At 47.9% G+C, this 21,571-nt stretch overlaps 1 protein-coding gene across 1 annotated transcript in view; it reads left to right on the top strand.

Annotated features, from left to right (window-relative positions):
- Positions 1–221: 221 nt before the first annotated feature.
- LOC147668273 (voltage-gated delayed rectifier potassium channel KCNH4-like) overlaps positions 222–21,571 on the top strand; it is a 95,610-nt gene continuing 74,260 nt past the window's right edge. The window contains exons 1-4 of the mRNA XM_086948645.1: positions 222–331; positions 711–1,000; positions 5,092–5,286; positions 6,802–7,001. Of these exons, the coding sequence (XP_086804771.1) occupies positions 222–331; positions 711–1,000; positions 5,092–5,286; positions 6,802–7,001 (795 nt within the window). The remainder of the gene's footprint in view (positions 332–710; positions 1,001–5,091; positions 5,287–6,801; positions 7,002–21,571) is intronic.

Genomic DNA, 21,571 nt, shown 5'->3' with positions numbered 1-21,571 from the left:
GGCGTGTGAGCCGGCGAAGCCTCAGTCACCCGAAAGGTAGTCTGCGTCTCACACTTACCCTGAGGAACAGATATCTGTGGTGGGACGATGCTCTAAGTCTCACCATGATGTCAGCAGTGTGGTGAGACTCAAAACAGGAGGCACCAGAGATGGATCCGTAAGAAACTCTACAGCAGGGGAAGGAAAGGACACATCAGTGTGCTGCGCAGTTCTACAACAGAATGGGGAAGCAGCCATGCCTTGTTATGCTGAAGCAGCGGCTGTGGTCATTGGAAGAAGATCCAGGAATGAGCAGCTTTGGAGGTATTGAACCAACAGCCTACAACTTTCGGTTGGCCACAAGAAGGAAATATTTAAGGAGTTGAGGCTACCAATGTAGAGATTTCGGTCAAACCTCAATGGCTAAATAGCAGGGGTGTACACAAATGTGGTGTTTCTTTAAGGCATTGATTTGTATATTGTTTAACAAGTGTTTACAACCTGAGGAGGACTGTTAAAATATCATCAGTCAAATCATGCTGGTATAAATGTACTACATATTAGTAATAGCTATGCAAGTGTGCATGAGAAGAAGAAACGCTTTGCTCCATTTTTGTATTTTTATGTACTCTAGTGGACAATTTTACCAATGTTTCAAGTATATTTTGCACACTTGTCCAGTATTGACAGAGCGCATAGTTTGCTCTGTTTCCTTTTTTATTTGTTTGTAGTATATGGCATGGTGAAGGCTTGAGGGAGGACCTTGTTTTGGTATTATTATCTCATCCTCTCTCCATCCTTCCCTTGTGGCAGACATCGCTGGTCCACCTCCTGAAGACAGTGAGGCTACTGCGGTTGCTGCGTCTCCTGCAGAAGCTGGATCGCTACTCCCAGTACAGTGCAATGGTACTCACCCTACTCATGTCCATGTTTGCCCTGTTGGCCCATTGGATGGCCTGCATCTGGTATGTGATTGGTCGGAAAGAAATGGAAAGCAATGACCCTGTTACCTGGGACATAGGTGAGTAGTGATACACCTTTCTAAACCTATAAGAATTAAACCATATAGCGTATGCTGCTCCAATAACAGGCATATGGACCCAATGGGCATAGAAAATATGCCCGAAAGACACCAGTACAACGCCTTATCAACAACTTTTAAAAGGCCCCATCCTCCTCTAGCACACAGTGAAAACCAGCTGTGACTCATCACCAGATATCAAATTACAGCCTAGGCAGGGACCTCTACATTTTATAACCACTAACACCCTAAGAAGAGCCAGATATTAGAGCATTGGAATGTTGAGAGATCCATTGATTCATCTGTAGGTAGTTATAGTTAGGATTCAGGTCCATAGGAAGAGCGTTTTTCATTTGCCAATAACTTTGGCGTCACTTGACAAATCTTCGGGAAAATTTTCAAAGCGAGTACGAGGCACACTCCAACTGCTGTCTTGAAAGTTTTGTGGTGACCCGGCAAGCGGAGGCTGAGAGATAGGGGGAGGGAGGGTACCAAAACGTGTTTTCCTCATTTTAATTCCCATAGGAACTTTAGACATGGCTACAGTACGAACTGCTGAATGGAATTACACCAAATTTGGCAGGAAGGTTGGTGGTGGTCCAGGTGTAAATCTGTTCAGTACTTTTAGAGATATTACCCGAAATCCAAATGTGTGTATAGAGGTAAGCGGAGGATCCATGACCCCTCCCGATCTTGTGGTGAGATCTGATTGGCTACCAACACTTCAAACCAGGAAGTGTTCACATCCATCTTGGAACTCAGCTTGAGCCGAGTCCCGCAAAAAAAGGTAAAAAAAGAGAGAAGGGGGCAGGGTAGGAATAGCCTGACCCCCTCAGCCTCTTGGGGTGGTACCACAGAGGCCCCTCACGGCCCAAAAACATTTTTTATTTAACTTTCGTTAGGCCCTGGCTCCTGCGCTTCTTTTTCAATAGACTCACAGGTGGGCCAGGTCCCAGGGGCATCATCAGTGTGTAAAGAAGGGGGTCACATGGGGCCCCCTTCTCTTGGCTTAACATAAATCCTGGGAACCGGCACCTCTGGCACTTTAATAAATGTGGGCGAGCAGGCCCACTGGGCCCGACCGTGCCCTGGAGACTGCCGCCTTTTTCGGGCAAGTGTCATTAATTTATTGCAGGGGCACGCGCAGCCCCGCCGCAGACCTGGTGACCGCCACCTCCCCGAGGCACTGTAGTTAATTTAATATGGGGGGCCAGCATGACCCCCCTGCAGCCCCGGGGACCATTACCTCCCAGGGAGACTATGTAGATAAATGTAGGGGTTCTGTCAAGGACTTCTGGCCGTGGGGACAGCCACCACCCGGGGCAAAGATCTAGGATGGAGGGGAGCTGTGCTGCCCCCCTCTTGGAGCCACTGATGGTCCTGGGGACTGCCAGCCCCCCGGACCAGTTCCTGCTATGGCTATGGCTGTTTGCTTTTGCTTGCTGGGAGCTGACAGCCCCCACTGAGCAAAAGCAAACATAATTCTGCTTTCTGCATGCCAGAGCTGTGCTCCAGCTTGCAGAAAGCGAAGTTTTCATCTGATTCTCTGCACACAAATATGTGTGCAGAGAAACCAATGTTAAAAATTGCTTTGAGAGACAGGGTGCTGACTCCCGCAGTCCCCAACAAAGGGCAGAGAGGCCGAGTCCCAAGGGATGGCTAATGCCCGGGGAGGGGGACCAAATAGCTCCCCTAACAAATTATAAAAATAAGAATTATTTTTAAACGTTAGCCCCTGGGGGAAGCCGCTGGAGGCTTTGCCCCCTTTATCAACCACTCTGCAAACGGTTCTCCTGGTGCACAACTTGTTGGGGGATGAAGTCCCCTTGGCTAGTGAGGGTCCTTGGGGGCCAACAACCCCTACTGTTGTCTCCAGTAAGTCCCACACAGAGGAATTGCAGAGAGGTCAGCCAGTGCCCCACTCCCTTATCCAGCACTCTGCAAATGATCCTCCTGGTTCAGTAATGGTGAAGTACCCTAATCTGCAGAGGGTCCTTGGGGGCAACAACCTCTCCTGTTCGCTTCAGTAAGTCCCACTCACCCGGATTGCTGAGAGCTTGTGGGAGACCCTGCCTCCTTTCTCCACCACTCAGCAAACGTGCCTCCTGGCACACTACTGGTTGAGGGATGACGTCTCCTTGGCTCCTGAGAGCCCTCAGGAACAAACGATGCCTCCTGTTACCTCCAGTAAGTCCCATAGAGCGGGACTGCTGAGAGGTCACCTAGGCCTCACCCCCTTTCCCCACCACTCTGCAAATGCACCTCCTGGAGCACCACTGGTTGGGGGATGAATTGCCTTGGCTCCTGAGGGTCCTTGGGGCCCAAGAAGCCCTCCTATTACCAAAAGTAAGTCCCACACAGCGGTATTCTGAGTGCTGGTGGGAGGCTCCGGCCCCTTTCTACACCACTCTGGAAAAAATTGTCTCCTGGCACACTACTGGTTGGGGAATTAATCCCTCTTGGATGCAGGGGGTCTTTGGGGACCAAGAAGCTCCTCTGTTCCCAGCAGTAAGTCCCACACAGCAGGATTGCTGAGACATGGTTGGAGGCCCATTGACCTCCACCACTCTGCAAACTCCTAGTAGTTAAAAAAAAACATCAAAATTAACTTATAAAACCAAAGATTACAGGGCAGACATAGTTGGGAAATGAAAATGTTAAAACCTTAGAAATTCACTGAAAAAACAAAGGTTTCAGAAACGTTATAGTTAGGCTCAAATTTCACTCGTCCAAAACAATAGAAGTTCAGCAGTTATAGTTACCTGAGCTAAATATAATTCAAGCCCCCGCAATGCACTGCTTATGACCTCACATATTACATCATTCTTGACATGGTCAGTGGCATCACTGATGACATCTCAAATGACAACACTGATGACATCATTAAGTGAGTGTTAGTGTTTTTAAGAGTTTATGATTGTTAAATGTACATACTAAGCTACTACAAAAGTTAAATTAGTATACTAGGTGTACAACCAATGAGTGATAATATCTCTAACATGTGTTACCTGAGTGGGAGGGTTACTGTATGAGTGTGTGTGTGTGTGTGTGTGTGGCTGTATGAGTGGGATAATGCATGATGCATGAGTGACTGTGTGGAAGAATGAGTAGATTTCTGATTAGGTATATATATATATATATATATATATATATATATATATATATATATATATATATATTCCGAGCAATTTCAAAAAGACACCGCACTCTTCTCGGATGTTTTCAAGCTTGTTTAATCCATCTCAAGTAAAACTTCCTCACCTACGCGTTTCGAACAAATGGCTGTTCTTGATCACGGTAGAAACAAGTCCATTTTTACTTTTCAGTATTTATACCCTGCTGCCCAGTTTGCGATTAGGATGCATTATGGGAGGGGTAGTTTTTGGTTGAATTCCAACCAATGTCAATTTCCTATTCCAAATCAATAAGCCACATGTTAATGACATTATGTGGATTGATTAAGGATATACCATCTCTGACATACCCGCACTAAAGGTAGCTCATGATTTGGCTAATGATGAAACTGACATATCAGTAACAGAAACACAAATACTGAAGGAAATGGAAATTCCACATAATACACATCCGAAAACAAACTTTAAAAATCCATCAAAATTCTGTCCAGTTCTACATCCTGAACTTACCACAGTCCTGTAGATGAGTGAGCCTTAGTCCATTTCCGAGATGGGATTGGGTCTTTGTGACATTTACAAATATCCTCTTAAGTTTGTTGGTGTTTGCTGTTTTCCCCAGATTTCCTAGATTATTTGGTCCTAGAATTCCTACACCCTGGCCCTCATTGAAAAATTATGTATGTGCAATATGACACCATTATCAGCTAATATCGTGTGCTATTTCTGTGAGTAAATGTAACTTTTCTGAGATCCTTGCAGTTGTAACTCATGAATTTATAGACGTAAGGAGTACTTAAAATACTATTTTAAGAGGTCTGTGTGTTTCTGTCCCACTTTTCTGTTATTTATGTCACTGTGCTTGCTTGCTGCTTAAAAGCAGCATACACTTAGCTACTGGAGTATACAAGCAATGTGTCCTGTGGATAATCACTATCCTTTCGCATTGTGTTTCTGAAGGGTGGCTTCATGAGTTGGGCAAGAGGCTGGAAGCTCCGTACATCAACAACTCCGTGGGCGGACCTTCCATCCGTAGCTCCTACATCGCCTCGCTCTACTTCACCCTGAGCAGCCTCACCAGCGTGGGTTTCGGCAATGTGTGCGCCAACACAGACGCAGAGAAGATCTTCTCAATCTGCACCATGTTGATCGGAGGTGAGTCCTCAGGGTCAAAGCGGGGTAATTTGTACGTGCCTGCATCAGCTCAGAGGAGATACTCTCTGTCTCTGGCCTCTAAACATAGGGTGCGATGAGGAGGCCAATGGGCCTCTACACGGAGGGAGTGCCCTCTCTCTACACCCAAGAGGTCAGGGTGCAGGCTATATATGACAACTTGAATATGAAGAGAAAATTCTAAATCTGCAACATGTGGCTTGAAGGATGAACATGAGGGAGGGCAGTATTTATGTGGCAATGGAGTCATGATGAAGAATTGTTTTGCACCATTTGGATAGAAGGGTACATGGGATCAGTAAGGCAGTAGGTGTGGGAAAAGACGCAGATGAAAACATGAAACTATTTTATTTCTGCACCATGAGAATAGGGGACTAAACCAAGGGAATCAGAGGGCCACTGTACATGTATGTGCCAATATTGTCATGTACAAAGTATTGTGGACCATTGGGGGTCAGAAGTAGTGGGTGTGCCAGAACAGTCTCAGAGAAGATTTTTTCTGTCTTCTCCCTGGTAATATGGTGTGATACTAGAATGTCAAGAGGGAGAGATGTTTGCAACAACATGAACAATATTGGCCCAACACGGATTTCATGTGTACCAACATTTATGCAAATAAAGTTCTGCATATCTGCATAGTATCTTAACCAGGTTTATAGGGGTGATCTAATGCTAGTAACTCACCTCTCTCTTGGCATACCCTTGGAGTCTGAAACTCAAGACATCACCCATGACTGGTCGTTTGCAAGCAGTGCACCAATGCAAACATCTGTATTTCACCTAAAGTGCTCCCATTAGTTGGTATTTTGTCTTCCAAACAGGTACTGACGGAAGTGTTGCCTACATTATTGCTACTCTTAGCGACGTTTACCATTTTACCTAAGCACAGCTGACAAACATTTTGCAACAAGTGAAACTGCTTTTCTAAAACCTCTGTGAGCCGTCCCCATATGAAATGTTTAGAACTCGTCCATTTCTACCCAATGACGGGTCCACCAGGGTCAATTTCTGCATTGCTTCAAAGGTCTAGAATGTCTTTTGAAAATTCCACCCTTACATGTGAAATTTGCAAACAAAAATCTGTTCTAGAGTTTACCAAATGTGACCTGAAGCTGCATTAATACAGGAACTACTTAGTCCTGTCAAATTTTGTGAATTTAACATGCAGTAGGAATTCGGTGTATTTTAACCTTTAAAAATGTCGGTACAGAATTTGTAATTTCAACACCTTCTCAGAATTTCCAGTGGAGTACAATTTTGACTGTTTGTTCTAATCAGTTGGGATTCACAGGGACCTGTACTGGAGAAACCGAGACTCCATTTTAAAATCTCCTTTGAAGACCAGAGACATCCTGACCCACTGTCACTGTGAGTGACATGTCTCACGCGTCGTGGAGGACCAGGACCTTGGCGCGCACCAGCACCCCCTCCTGTACCACTCACGGCCTTGCAAACGCTTGTTTTGATCTCTGTTGCCATTCTTGCTTGCTTCCACAGCTCTGATGCACGCCGTGGTGTTTGGAAACGTCACCGCCATCATCCAGCGCATGTACTCGCGACGTTCCCTCTACCACACCAGGATGAAGGACCTCAAAGACTTCATCCGCGTCCACCGCCTCCCACAGCAGCTCAAGCAGCGCATGCTTGAGTATTTCCAGACCACCTGGTCGGTGAACAATGGTATCGATGCCAATGAGGTGAGTACAGCTGGGAATGCCACCATTGCTCACGGTCAGGTCACTGAATGCAGAACAGTTATTAGAAAAAACAACAGTTTTCTCAATTTTACTAGGGGAAAGACTCATAATCCCAATTTAGTAAATGTGGTGGTGTGTGATCGAATGTTAGTGTTAATTTCATGTGTTTTAATATAATCTTGTTTATATGGTGCCTGCAGATGACAAAATAATTTCCTTGCTCCTAATTAGTGAGCGGGAGGGCTATACTACAGGAAATCTTTGATTTTTCTGCAGGATGGTACCTCTGTTAGGCACATGTGACTGACTAGTCCCCGGCCCTTCCCTTCTTTCAGAGACTTGGAAGGTCAAAACGGTTGCCTAGACTTTCCCTTGGAGTCACCCCTGATCACTCCACCTATCTGTTTCACAGCTGTCATAGGAAGAGCACCTTTCTAGGTCTCAACTGTCCTTTAAATGTCTTGTTTATCTCACTGTCCTGGTTTTCATGCATGGTTTAGCCAGTGCTTCTCAAAGGGAAGCCGCTGTCACTTCCAATTTGAATAGGAAGCAGTTTCTGTCTCTTCACCGAAACGCATTGAGAAGATTGATTTGGAGAAACAAGAATCGGTGAGGGACAAGGAGCCCAGGAGATCTCGCAAAAACAATTTGTACGAGCCCCATAATGCATCTGGTAAGCTCGCGCCAAGCAAGTCCAACCCGCGAGGAAATTTCTGCCCCTCACTTCAGCCTAAGAAAATGTTTAGAAAAAGTGCAAAACAGCTGTACATTGCCATACCATTTCCATATTTTTTCTCATGTTGGCTAAAAGTCGTTGTGTTGTGTTTATGGACAGTTCTGAAGGATAATTAATTAAATATTGCACTACTTCAGGGTATTTTATAGAACATAAAATCAACAAAACACTGTGTGGCCGGTCAAAATGCTGGACGTCGAGCAGAGAAATGTTTATGCCACAGGTGAAGAAGGTCCTTTCTAATACAGTATGTGACCCTCAGCCATAATAAGAAAATATACAACAAATGTACAATACCTGTTCCTGTGTCAGATGGTAGCCCAACAAAACTTATATGCGACAAAATAGAAAACAATACGTGCCTGTTATTATAAACTAGAAATATTCCATCACTTGTCTTGATTCTCCCGAAACATATTTAATTGTTATTGTAAGATTTAATAATGGACTGATGCATGTAATACGGTGCTCAGTGTATCGGACATGTCAGTTGCTCAAATACGCCAAGGCTCAGCCCTCAGTCCGGGGTGATCTCTGATGCTCCCTTTCTGCTGCTGTGTTTGCCAGGACGTTGCTTGCAGTGCCAGGCTCCAGGAGCAGGTTACTCTTCACCTTCTCGTTTTTGATTGGACGTTTCAGACAGTAGATGCATCCAATAGGCAGCAGATGCTACTACAGTGCCAGTGTCCACATAGCCCTAGTAGGAAAAGGAAATATTACTCTTTGCTCAACCATCAAAGATTGTAAGGAGTGCAGTGAGGCCATACTAATGGAAGATGCACGCTATGCAAGTACCATTTTGCACATTTTCTCCAACGGCCCACACCAATGTTGTGGCAATTTGTTCATTTGCCTTCCATTTAAAATGTACTATGCAATTACCCGCAATGATCCCCCACATGTACATAACAATGCCATCTGTTTCTACATTTCCTGCCCTAGTTATGACTTCCTCCTTCCAAGTGTCTAAAGTACCAATGTCTTACCAGTTGCAACTCCTTTGTCCTCCACTTTTCCTGGCACCTCTTCCCCTGTACCAGTGCTACAACCTTCCACAGTGGCATTGCACAGGCATGCAGTAGCAGACATGGGTCTGCAGGGGTCGCCCACCCCTGTGCACTGGCATCCTCCCACATATTGGTGCCAGATATCTAAGAAACGGCACATGCATGCTTCAGCGGTGGCGGGACCAGGACCTGCTCTGCATGCGTCACAAGCTGTTCTCCCAGTGTCATACAAATTAACAGAAAAAGGGATATAGAAGTATAGGTTACGAATGCCACTCTTCTTCCATATGTCGTACTAGTCTCATTCAAACTGAGTGAATTCTATCGATCTGGGAGGTTACGGGCGTTACCAATTTGTTCCTGAAACCCTCAACCAAACTCAGCCAGGTCAAAAGAGGAACACATAGGTGACATCTCCGGGGGCCCCTATACCAGCAAGTGGCTAAACAACGAGCACCCCGCCTCGCCTGTCCCTATGAGGCATAGAGAAGTAAAACTTAAGGCTCAAAGAAGCCAGGTATATTAGTCCGCCGCACATTTTACGAACTGCAGACACGTGAGTAAATTACTTGCGAGTCAAGAGAAGAGACCAAGAATTATGGTAAATAATGGGACCTGCACAGCTGATATAAGGCCCTGACGAAGGCATAGACCCAGTAGGGCATTATAGCCGAACATGTTGACCACCCTTGAAAGATGTTATGGTTAATTAGCACTTCCTAACAACATCACCTTTTCTTTTGAACTCACCCCTGAGTATTTCACCCATATTAAAGGGATTCTTGAAGATACAGGAGGTAATTTTAGACACCATCAGACGGATCCTACCAATACTTTCCTTCAAGTGGAGGCGGTACTCACCTTGGGAAGCGAGTACCTAGGTGCGAAACCCAGTGATGGCACCGCCTAACGATAACACCATATTGTTGATTGACATACACCACTAATGGCTAAGTTTGGTTGAGGGTTTCCTGAACAAATTGGTAACACCCGTATCCTCTCAGATCAGTAGACTTAACTCCATTTGATTAAGACTCCCAGTGACATAAACAGGGAGCTGGAGTTGGCACTGTCTCGGTTCTCGATGGGCATCCATGACGGTAGCTCCCTAGCCTGCAAACCCAGAGGGATACTTGCTGGCCAGATAGGAAACTGTCCCTGGCAATAAAGGAAAACTGCCAATTCTACTTCTAAAATTCTGGCCCTTGTAAAGAGATATAGATAGGCGGTACACAGAGAGAGATGAAAGGCTTAAACGCTAATCAAAGCACCACCCAAATCACCAGCACAGGGATTCTAACGCTATTTCCCTAAAAGAATACCTCAGCACATTAATACATGTTAGCCTCATTTGGGGGGTAGGTGTTGCTCCAGTCCAGTCATTGAAAACTTTGCCCTACAATAATAATTAAGGCCAGAGTACATGTCAATGATGTCCGTGCCATACAACTAGCATCATTATACGGCAGCAGCGGCTGCTCCGCAATGGCAGAGGAGCGTCGCTCCACTGCCGAACTCAGAGTCAACAAATGAAAAATAAAACAATGTTCTACCATGGTTTTATTTTTCATTTGCTGGCTCTGAGCCAGCGCTGTATGTTGGGGCGGGCACGGGTATGGGAGGGGGAGGGGTAGTGCTATGTGTACTCCCTAAGTATGAATATGTGTGTTGGCTGGCCGTCTCAGGCCGGCCAAACACAAATGCGCACTTAGGTTTCTCCAGCCCGCTTGCATTGAACAGCCGGACTGTAGAAACCCCACAGACTCCCTGGTCTGAGTGGAGGGTCTTTCCAGCCCGCTAAGGCCAATCCCTGCGCTGCTCTGCAGCACGGGGATTGGATTGGAGTCTGTTTCTGGGGCTGATGGGACCAGGAATAGGAAAATAGGCATGACGTGACTTACATGGCAGCCGACAGCTTCAGGTAAGTTCTTTTTAAAAATATATATTATTACTAACACCCCCCCTGCCGCGTGACCTCTCCACACTCCCCCTCTCACGTTCCGTCCACCTGCCTCACCACCATATGTTTGTGTCGGCCACCCCTGTTTTTGGACTGGGGTGAGTGTGTGACATTGATCCACATTCGGTCCATCACCTGTTGTATTTGCATATTCCGCCCTAAGTGCGCTGGGGATGCCCAGACGTGGGTCCCAGGCACTCCACACCACTGGAGTCAAGCTAGCCGGGCTGATGAGAGGTGTTACCTAGAAACCGGTCCGGTCCTCGGATGCTTGATTCCGTTCTGGGAAGGACATGGCTTTTGTAGTTCGAACTGGACTGTTCCCATGGGGCACAGGGTCACAGCTGATTTGCATATCGCCATTGTCTAACCCAGGGTGGTGTGGAGTGCAAAAAAACGATGGATTTGGGCCCAGATCTTTGGACTGGGGTGAGTGTGTGACATTGATCCACATTCAGTCCATCACCTGTTGTATTTGCATATTCCGCCCTAAGTGCGCTGGGGATGCCCAGACGTGGGTCCCAGGCACTCCACACCACTGGAGTCAAGCTAGCCGGGCTGATGAGAGGTGTTACCTCGAAACCGGTCCGGTCCTCGGATGCTTGATTCCGTTCTGGGAAGGACATGGCTTTTGTAGTTCGGACTGGACTGTTCCCATGGGGCACAGGGTCAGAGCTGATTTGCATATCGCCATTGTCTAACCCAGGGTGGTGTGGAGTGCAAAAAAACGATGGATTTGGGCCCAGATCTTTGGACTGGGGTGAGTGTGTGACATTGATCCACATTCGGTCCATCACCTGTTGTATTTGCATATTCCGCCCTAAGTGCGCTGGGGATGCCCAGACGTGGGTCCCAGGCACTCCACACCACTGGAGTCAAGCTAGCCGGGCTGATGAGAGGTGTTACCTCGAAACCGGTCCGGTCCTCGGATGCTTGATTCCGTTCTGGGAAGGACATGGCTTTTGTAGTTCGGACTGGACTGTTCCCATGGGGCACAGGGTCAGAGCTGATTTGCATATCGCCATTGTCTAACCCAGGGTGGTGTGGAGTGCAAAAAAACGATGGATTTGGGCCCAGATCTTTGGACTGGGGTGAGTGTGTGACATTGATCCACATTCGGTCCATCACCTGTTGTATTTGCATATTCCGCCCTAAGTGCGCTGGGGATGCCCAGACGTGGGTCCCAGGCACTCCACACCACTGGAGTCAAGCTAGCCGGGCTGATGAGAGGTGTTACCTCGAAACCGGTCCGGTCCTCGGATGCTTGATTCCGTTCTGGGAAGGACATGGCTTTTGTAGTTCGGACTGGACTGTTCCCATGGGGCACAGGGTCAGAGCTGATTTGCATATCGCCATTGTCTAACCCAGGGTGGTGTGGAGTGCAAAAAAACGATGGATTTGGGCCCAGATCTTTGGACTGGGGTGAGTGTGTGACATTGATCCACATTCGGTCCATCACCTGTTGTATTTGCATATTCCGCCCTAAGTGCGCTGGGGATGCCCAGACGTGGGTCCCAGGCACTCCACACCACTGGAGTCAAGCTAGCCGGGCTGATGAGAGGTGTTACCTCGAAACCGGTCCGGTCCTCGGATGCTTGATTCCGTTCTGGGAAGGACATGGCTTTTGTAGTTCGGACTGGACTGTTCCCATGGGGCACAGGGTCAGAGCTGATTTGCATATCGCCATTGTCTAACCCAGGGTGGTGTGGAGTGGAAAAAAAACGATGGATTTGGGCCCAGATCTTTGGACTGGGGTGAGTGTGTGACATTGATCCACATTCGGTCCATCACCTGTTGTATTTGCATATTCCGCCCTAAGTGCGCTGGGGATGCCCAGACGTGGGTCCCAGGCACTCCACACCACTGGAGTCAAGCTAGCCGGGCTGATGAGAGGTGTTACCTCGAAACCGGTCCGGTCCTCGGATGCTTGATTCCGTTCTGGGAAGAACATGGCTTTTGTAGTTCGGACTGGACTGTTCCCATGGGGCACAGGGTCAGAGCTGATTTGCATATCGCCATTGTCTAACCCAGGGTGGTGTGGAGTGCAAAAAAACGATGGATTTGGGCCCAGATCTTTGGACTGGGGTGAGTGTGTGACATTGATCCACATTCGGTCCATCACCTGTTGTATTTGCATATTCCGCCCTAAGTGCGCTGGGGATGCCCAGACGTGGGTCCCAGGCACTCCACACCACTGGAGTCAAGCTAGCCGGGCTGATGAGAGGTGTTATCTCGAAACCGGTCCGGTCCTCGGATGCTTGATTCCGTTCTGGGAAGGACATGGCTTTTGTAGTTCGGACTGGACTGTTCCCATGGGGCACAGGGTCAGAGCTGATTTGCATATCGCCATTGTCTAACCCAGGGTGGTGTGGAGTGCAAAAAAACGATGGATTTGGGCCCAGATCTTTGGACTGGGGTGAGTGTGTGACATTGATCCACATTCGGTCCATCACCTGTTGTATTTGCATTTTGGGACAATCACAGCACTGTCTTTGGGCAAACTGGGACTCAATACTAGCCAAAAAACTGCGTAGTGCACAGTCATTGGGAGATAATAATTGACTATAAAAATGTATGACAGCCTGCGGTGACTTGATCTGGGCACATCCCGTTCGTTTTATAGAGGGTATCGGGTGTTCACTTTTGTTTTTGGGCGGCATTATTTTTCTCGGGTACTTTTGCCAGCTTTATGTGCTTTTTGACAACCTTAAAATTTGTTGAATTCACAGCACTGGGTATTAAAACAAAAAAGGTAATTTAAAATATGCGAATGCTGTGATTTCTAGTGGATTTTTAGAACTCTCCCAAATTTATTAATTGCCATCTTACTCTAAATTAAAATGTAAGGAGATGGATTATTAATTGGTGTAGATGACTATCCACCTCATTGAATAATCACAACGCTTGTCAAGGTGTACCATTAAAGTCACTAAATCAGTAGCTACGACACAGAACATACAGGCTTAACTTGGAGCAATGTGTACAGCATATATGAAGTACAAAACAAGTATAAAGTCAAAATGCAAAGCAATAAAAATCCTTAATCACATTAGAAACAAAGACTACAATTTAATAAATAAAATGCAGCAAAATTACAAAAATCCAAGAAGGGGAACGGGAGATTTGCATTTTTAAAGTATTAAGTTGGAATTAGGGTCAAGCATCACAGAGTGCCAATGATAGTCAGCCCCTTATCATGCTTAGGCATGATAAGGGGCTGGCGGTGATGCAGAAACTGCCTCTTGTAGCTGATTGTGTCCCTGTAGCTTGAACAGGAGACTCAACCTTATGACCCTTAGAATCCGCTACTTTGTCCTGGGTACAAGAGGGAGAAGCTCCAGTCCTTTGGGGCTCCCCTCAGGTCACAGACATGTCCAGACCTCTTCTGCTCTTCCTCAGGTCTGGCAGTGTTCTAAAGTGGTTACCTGGAGGTACCACATTTATGTATGGCACTAACTAGTGGGTGGGAATGGCTTCTGGGCACTCCCTGACCAATGGGGTCAAAGTTCCCGGGGCCCCCACTGCCCACATTAGGCATTTTCAAGTTGGTGAAAGTCTTCGGCCACACTAAACTTGGGCTTTGAGGGTTGAGGGTGTGAGAGGGGAGTGTACAATGGTAATCCTAGTGTCCTCGCACATCTAAAACTAAAAAGCAGTTTGAAGCAGTCAATGTACCCGAATAGACCCAGGAAAAAAGCAGGGTTTTCCAGCAACCAGGACGTTAATTCACAAGAGTTGTCTTGACATCCTGTTTCCTTCCTTTCAACTATACCACAAGTGTTATGGGTAATCCCAGCAGACCTGTCAAGCAGGATTTCACACTCAAGCAGGATTTGCCACTGTAATTTGAAAAATGATGCACACAACGTCCACCCTTCCGCTGAGCTCAAAGGAGTCATACCTGCCATTCAGGTCAACCTGTCAATCACAGTAACTTATTGGATAGCTCCTGTGAGGTATTTGACACTTTTTTCACACCTATTCAAATGCTAAAATTGAATTGAATTTTTAATATCGATTACAAATAGTTGTTTCATTATTTTTCGAGCTAGTGCCTTTCCCATAATACTGTATACATATTTTAATCTGTACTCTGTTTTTCTACATATGACAGCTAGGCCTGCCACTGTAAGGTCATGTTAACATTAAGGGACCGTTTCAGATCTCGCTGGGAAGGGCTCCGAATGGGATCCGTAGCATGCGAGTCCGATTCAGAGCCCATGTTTCCGATCTAATCGTCCCCCGTTCTGGACGAGCAAGTACAATGTAAGCATCCCATACGCGCGGATCGAATCATCTCCGACTCCAAATCTGTCTGTCCAACTTGTCCAGAGCCAAATCATACCGTGCACTGGAGCCTGTTTTCGAACGAGCAAGTACGATGCATGGATAGCTGTATCGACTCGGTCTCAGCGAGACGAAGCAGCTGTCGGAATCGGACTTTGGGAGGCCAAAGCAGGCCCCACTTCACCCGGAGCCCTGGGTGTCCACCACAGTGTGTACGCTTTTCCCCACCCACCCCTTTATTGCTATGGGAGCCTGTGTACGTGTCTGTGCACAGGCTCCCATAGAGTGCTATGGGAGTCCGAGCAAACCGAGTCCGTAATCATGTAGTTACATCGTACTCGCTCGGTCGGACTCACACAGTGCGTTTTGCTAGGAAAGCCCTCCGGATCCGATTTGTACGGAGTGCTTTCCTAGCAAGATCAGAATCAGACCCTAAGTTTCTACATGTCTTAATTTAAAATACCTGGCACCCTGCCTTGTGGGCTTCAAAGCCTACACAGGGGGGACTTATTAATATTTAAAAGGGAGGTCCTGACCTATGAAAGGGGTTATTTTGACAGGCTAAATAGCAATTTGTACACTGTTAGGCCTGTTGCCATGTTTGCACTGTCATTGTAGTGGATGGCACAATAGCTGTTGCAGGTCACTTGCGATATTTAATTTACAGGCCCTGAGCTCATTTGGTTCCATATACTATGGGCTTATAGGCAAGTTAAATATATTGGTTAAGGGGGGGCGGAGATAGCCAAGCCACGAAATGGCGGCGCCTTGAGCGAGCTCCTCCGGGAGGCTTTCAACATCATCCCTATCCTGCACGCATAGCGTACCACAGACCCCAAAAAGACGCTGCCATCATCGTAACGAGAGACCCCCTACCTCTGCTGTGAATTTCGGAGCGCCCGGCGGTGTAGAAGTGTAGGAAACGCCGATCCGAGTCCTGTGTGGTGAAGGGCCCGAAGCACCGACCCACAGCTTGACATCAAGCCGAGACGCACGGCACGCACGCCGGATCGTGGCTGTCGGCCCTGCCGGGAGGTCGGAAGAAGGGAACCCGGGCCTCTTGCCGGACACTGGATGGGGTCAGGAAGTCAGCGCTGACAACAGCAATATCAGAACGGGGAAAGCCGATCCTCATCCCGCGCCGGTGAACTCCAGACAGCATTTGCGGACATAACAGAAGGACAGGAAGGACCCGGTAGGCGAAGGACTCTGCTAACGCTGTACTAGATTTACCGCTCAGAGTAGCGCACATCTTAGCGGGCCATTGTATGTCATTGGGCACGGCCTCTGGCAGCGGACATACATTACTCCTGCACTACCCTGGGAGCACAGTGCTATAGCACTATAGCGTGAACGCCCATGCCATCTGGGATCGGCAGCTGGGGGCTTATATACCGCTGAACAAGGGCCTAGGACCTGCGGCAAATGTGCACGACCACAGGGGAAGAGCTGACATCACGGGATTACTACCGAGGAGTACGAGGGCCCCAGGATTGAAGCCACCCTCAGGGACTGGTATGTGCGCAAAATAGAGAGCGCCTAATGGGACACTAGAGATTCCTTCCCCCCTGCACAGAAAACACACAAATAATACCCATTTGCAAACCACGCTGGTGTATATGGGGAGTACAAGACTGCGTGGAGTGTGGCGATTATCCTTCATCACTGGAAACCCTTTCTGTGACTTACACTACACCCACAGTTTACGGGCTCATACCCACAGGATCTGAGATATAAAAAGCTGACGCACTGCTGTCTCTCCCGGGGCCACCAACCATTAGAGGTAGTAGACAGCTACTGTGGCCTCTTGCATAAAACCTGTGGCTTTACTACCCTATACCTCCGCATCGTGTCCTGAGAGGGAGTGGCACTCTAGACGACGCAACACTGGGTATACTGTGGTGCCAAGATGGGGAAACCTGATAAGACCCAACCCAATATCACTTTTGATCACTCCAAAAAACAGGCGGAACAGACCGGAGAAGGCCAACACCATACCCCATCCACGTCGACCTCATCCAGAGGGACCTCGACGGACAATATTCAATCAATGTTTCAAACCATCCAAACTGCACTAGCCAACATAGATGGCAAAATTGACTCCCTCACACACACAGAGTTGATCGTATGTTGGAGAGACTAGACAGGCATACAGAGAGGATTGATATGGCTGAACGCAGAATCTCGGATGTGGAGGACACAACCACCCAAATTACGGCTAAACAATCTGGGATTGACAAACAACTGGCTGCGCTTTCTGCCAAAGCTGAGGATTTGGAAGCCAGATCCCGAAGGAGCAATATCCACCTGATGGGTATTGCGGAAACCACAAATTCGGGTCCCATGGAAAAGTACGTGGAGCAGCTACTAATCACGCTAATGGGAAGGGACACCTTCTCAGACGTGTTCCTCGTTGAAAGGGCCCACAGATCCCATGCTCCCAAACCTCCACTGGGCACCAGACCGAGACCCATCATAGCTAAATTGCTAAATTATAGAGACAGGGATGCGGTATCGCGGAAAGCTCGTGAACTAGGCGCCTTACGTCATGAGGGCATGGACATAGCGATCTATCCGGACTTTACGCAAGCAGTGCAGGAAGCACGGAAAAGGTATAGCCAAGCGAAACAAAAACTTCACGACCTCCAAATCCCATACGCTATGCTGTACCCGGCACGACTTAAGATCACGGACGACGGGGCCACGAAAATTTTCAATGAACCAAAAGATGCCATGAAATATCTACAACAGCGGAGGCCGAAAGGAGAGCGCAGACTATCACCTTGGGACAGACTTGCAGAACAAGAGCCACTATCCGATGTCGAATGATACACGTCTGACGTAGCCGGGCACACTGACCTTTTGATGAGGACCTGATCTCTCTGCTTTAGCTGAATCTCTTAAGTCCCTAACTGACACTTCGGCAGGCCTTGCCTTCTAGGTCGCTGGAATAAGGACGAACAGCCTGCTGTTGCATCACGAAACGCACATTGGTCGTGCGGCGGAGGCTGAGACGACAACACGCCAAACAGCTAAGTGGTCACTGCTAGAACAATTATGATAAACTGGACAGATCTAACTGATGATGACACATTGATATTAATGTTATTCATAGTTTTTAATAAGCATATACTGTTCTTGAATGGGGTTTGGAGTGTCTGTCGAAGTTATGGTGCACACTAACAAGGCCATAAGACCTCACCCTTCGCGCATCTTGGCGAAGGTGTAGAGCTTGGCAGCTACCGCCCACTCGTGTAAACCACACTTGTTTCATTTTTGGGTGATTAGTTCTTGTTCTTGGAGGGGAGGGGGGGGGGGGGAATTTTGATTGTGATGCAGGGCAATGTCTTCGTTGTTGCGGGAATGACGGAGTGGGAGAGGGGGGATGGGGGGCCACCACAAAAACCACCAGGCGGCGACAGTTGGGTTAATGCTACATGCTCATGCCTAATGTTTAAGGTTAAATGCTCACATGTACAAGCAGGCAGATTCACAGTTATGATATATGGCGACGGATGTGAGACAAGTTAGAACATTGACTTTAATGTCCTGGAATGTTAGGGGCCTACAAAATCCACAAAAAGTACGCAAAGTACTTGCCTATCTGGACAGACACAAAGTAGATGTAGTATGTCTTCAAGAAACGCACCTTACACCACGCCGAGAATGTAGAATAGGACATAGATGGGCACAATATCAGTTGCCGTCATCCTATTCAAACTATGCACAGGGAGTGTTAATATTGGTTAAACGCCAGACTCCGTTTATACTTATACATGCACAAACTGATGACGAGGGACTGTATGCCATTGTACGGGGATCTTTTGCGGGTACGGATCTTACGATTATATCGGTTTATGGTCCTAATGTAGATGACCCGCAGTTTTTCGAAGACATTTGGTCCAAACTCAGAGACATACAGCCCACTGCAATAATATGGGGTGGAGATTTCAACACATGCCTAGATTCCGCCCTGGATAGGGCAACGAGGGCCCATAGATATGGTAGACGTGCAGCCAACTCACTATTGGAGGGCATCAAGGACTGGCCCTTAGTAGATGTGTGGAGGGTGAGACATCCGGGACGACGGGAGGGAACGTGTACCTCAACGACACATAACACCTGGTCGAGACTAGATTACTGGCTGACTGCCAAAGAGGTTAGCACCTGGGCCACAGTGATAGAACATCTGCCAAAAACACTCTCGGATCATTCCCCGGTTCGGCTGGAACTGGCTATCTCCACACACACCCCTAGACAATTCACATGGCGTCTCCAGCCATCTGCGCTAAAAGATCAGGTGTTCCACAGCTACCTGCAGCAGGCGATAATGGACTTCTTTCAACGTAATGAGGGATCAGTGGACAGCACTAGGTCTTTATGGGAGGCATTTAAGGTAACCATAAGAGGCCACTGTATAGGCAAACATGTGGGGATCCTTAGGGATATTCAACAGCAATTGGTCATGGTTCAAAGGGACATTAAATCATTGGAAGAAGAATACATTAACACTTTAAACGTATCCCTCCTCGCGGATATACGGAGTAAAGTGGACACATATCATGAGTTTGCGGACTCCGAAGTTAAATACCTTTCCAAGCGATATACGGCCAGGACGTATGGCGAAGGGGGCAGACCGGGAAGAGCACTGTCCACTAAGATCAAACCCGCCCATACCACAGCACATATCACGCATATATTGCATACACGGGGCGAGATGGTCTATGACACCCCCTCCATCTTGGACAGCTTTCTGTCCTATTACTCACGCTATACACATCGCGGACGACAGCATCCTCATCGTCCATTCACGAGTATTTGGATGATGTTGGACTGGCATGGCTCTCCGATACACACAGAGAATACCTCGGCCATCATATAACAGAGGAAGAATTTCAGGATGCCATTAACTCCTTGCCAAACAATAAAGCTCCGGGACTAGACGGCCTGCCGGGTGAATTTTACAAGGAATTTCGGGATATATTGATACCTCACCTGGCCCAGATGTATGAGGAAGCGTATGAGGAGGGTCTTCTCCCATCGACGCTTCGTGAGGCACTACTAATAGCTCTTCCTAAACCAGACGCTAAAATCCTGGCCAAGATCATAGCGACCGGGATACAGCCATTATTGGGGTCTTTAGTCCTGTCAGATCAAGCGGGCTTCATACCCACAAGGTCCACGACGCAGAATATATGTACTATATTTGCTCTCTATCATAGCCTAGATCCGGAACTGCCTGCCGCGGCAGCTCTTCTGGATGCAGCAAAGGCCTTTGATTCTGTAGAGTGGGAATTTATGTTTACAGTTTTGACCAGAATGGGATTTCCGCCCCCGTTCTTGAAATGGATAGCTTTACTATATAAAGAGCTGAGTGCTAGGGTGCGCATCAACGGCAACACGTCGCAACCTATGGCGATCAGTCGGGGTACGCGAAAAGGGTGCCCTTTATCCCCTATCCTTTTTGCGCTCACTCTAGAGCCACTAGCGTGCAAAATTAGGCAGAGGCACCCGGAAGCAGCTCTACAATTTAATCTTCGACCCACAGGGATCTCACTCTATGCGGACGACATGGTGCTCTACACCAGATACCCGGAAGTACACTTGAACGCTCGCTAGAGGTGTTTGTTGCTGCCTGACTCTGTCCTTTGCTACAGGAGTAGCACCTTCGTCTTCCTGACGCCCTTCTGGACCTTTGTGGAGAGTTTAACCCCGTGGCCGCAGAGGAGGTGAGAGGCGCGGCGCACGGGACTGCGAGGACCAGCATTCCTGTAAACACCAACAGCTGGTTCCTCTTCCCGGCCGAGCCGCGCCCCCTCCCAGTGCCACGCCTCCTGCTGTCCGTACTTTACCTCTCGCGGTCCCCGCTTCGCGGGTGCCGCTCGCTAGAGGTGTTTGTTGCTGCCTGACTCTGTCCTTTGCTACAGGAGTAGCACCTTCGTCTTCCTGACGCCCTTCTGGACCTTTGTGGGGAGTTTAACCCCGTGGCCGCAGAGGAGGTGAGAGGCGTGGCGCACGGGACTGCGAGGACCAGCATTCCTGTAAACACCAACAGCTGGTTCCTCTTCCCGGCCGAGCCGCGCCCCCTCCCAGTGCCACGCCTCCTTCACAAACTTAAGCAGGCCCAATAACGCGCATCGCGGGACGCGCGCGGGTCGTGGCCCGGGGCGAAGCCTGGGCAAAGGGCGGGCCGTCTAAGGCCGTCCAAGGTCGATCAAGGACGGGACGGGCCACCCCATTAACAACTATCGATTATTTTCCGGTAAGATTCCATCCATTTCCCCTACATCTGTCAGGATTCGTTTATTAACTTAAGCACCACGAGTCACCGTGCATCGCTGTACGGCTGCTTTTGCCCTATCAAACCGTACATATATCAACGTGTAACCATGTCTTCAGACTCTGGAAAACCCAGAAACATAACTGTGAACACATCAAAGGGGCCAGTAACAGGGACTATTGATCAATCTTTTAAAAGGGTCACGATCGTCCTAGAAAAAGAAATAGCGGATACTGAAAAGCGCTTATCTATGGACTTATTAACTGGTAAGCGCTCTTCCCTAGGATTGATTGGGAAAGT

This window comes from Lissotriton vulgaris, unplaced genomic scaffold, assembly GCF_964263255.1.
Source record: "Lissotriton vulgaris unplaced genomic scaffold, aLisVul1.2 SCAFFOLD_1765, whole genome shotgun sequence".
Classification (NCBI taxonomy): Eukaryota; Metazoa; Chordata; class Amphibia; order Caudata; family Salamandridae; genus Lissotriton; species Lissotriton vulgaris.
This window is presented reverse-complemented; position numbering and strand designations above follow the sequence as displayed.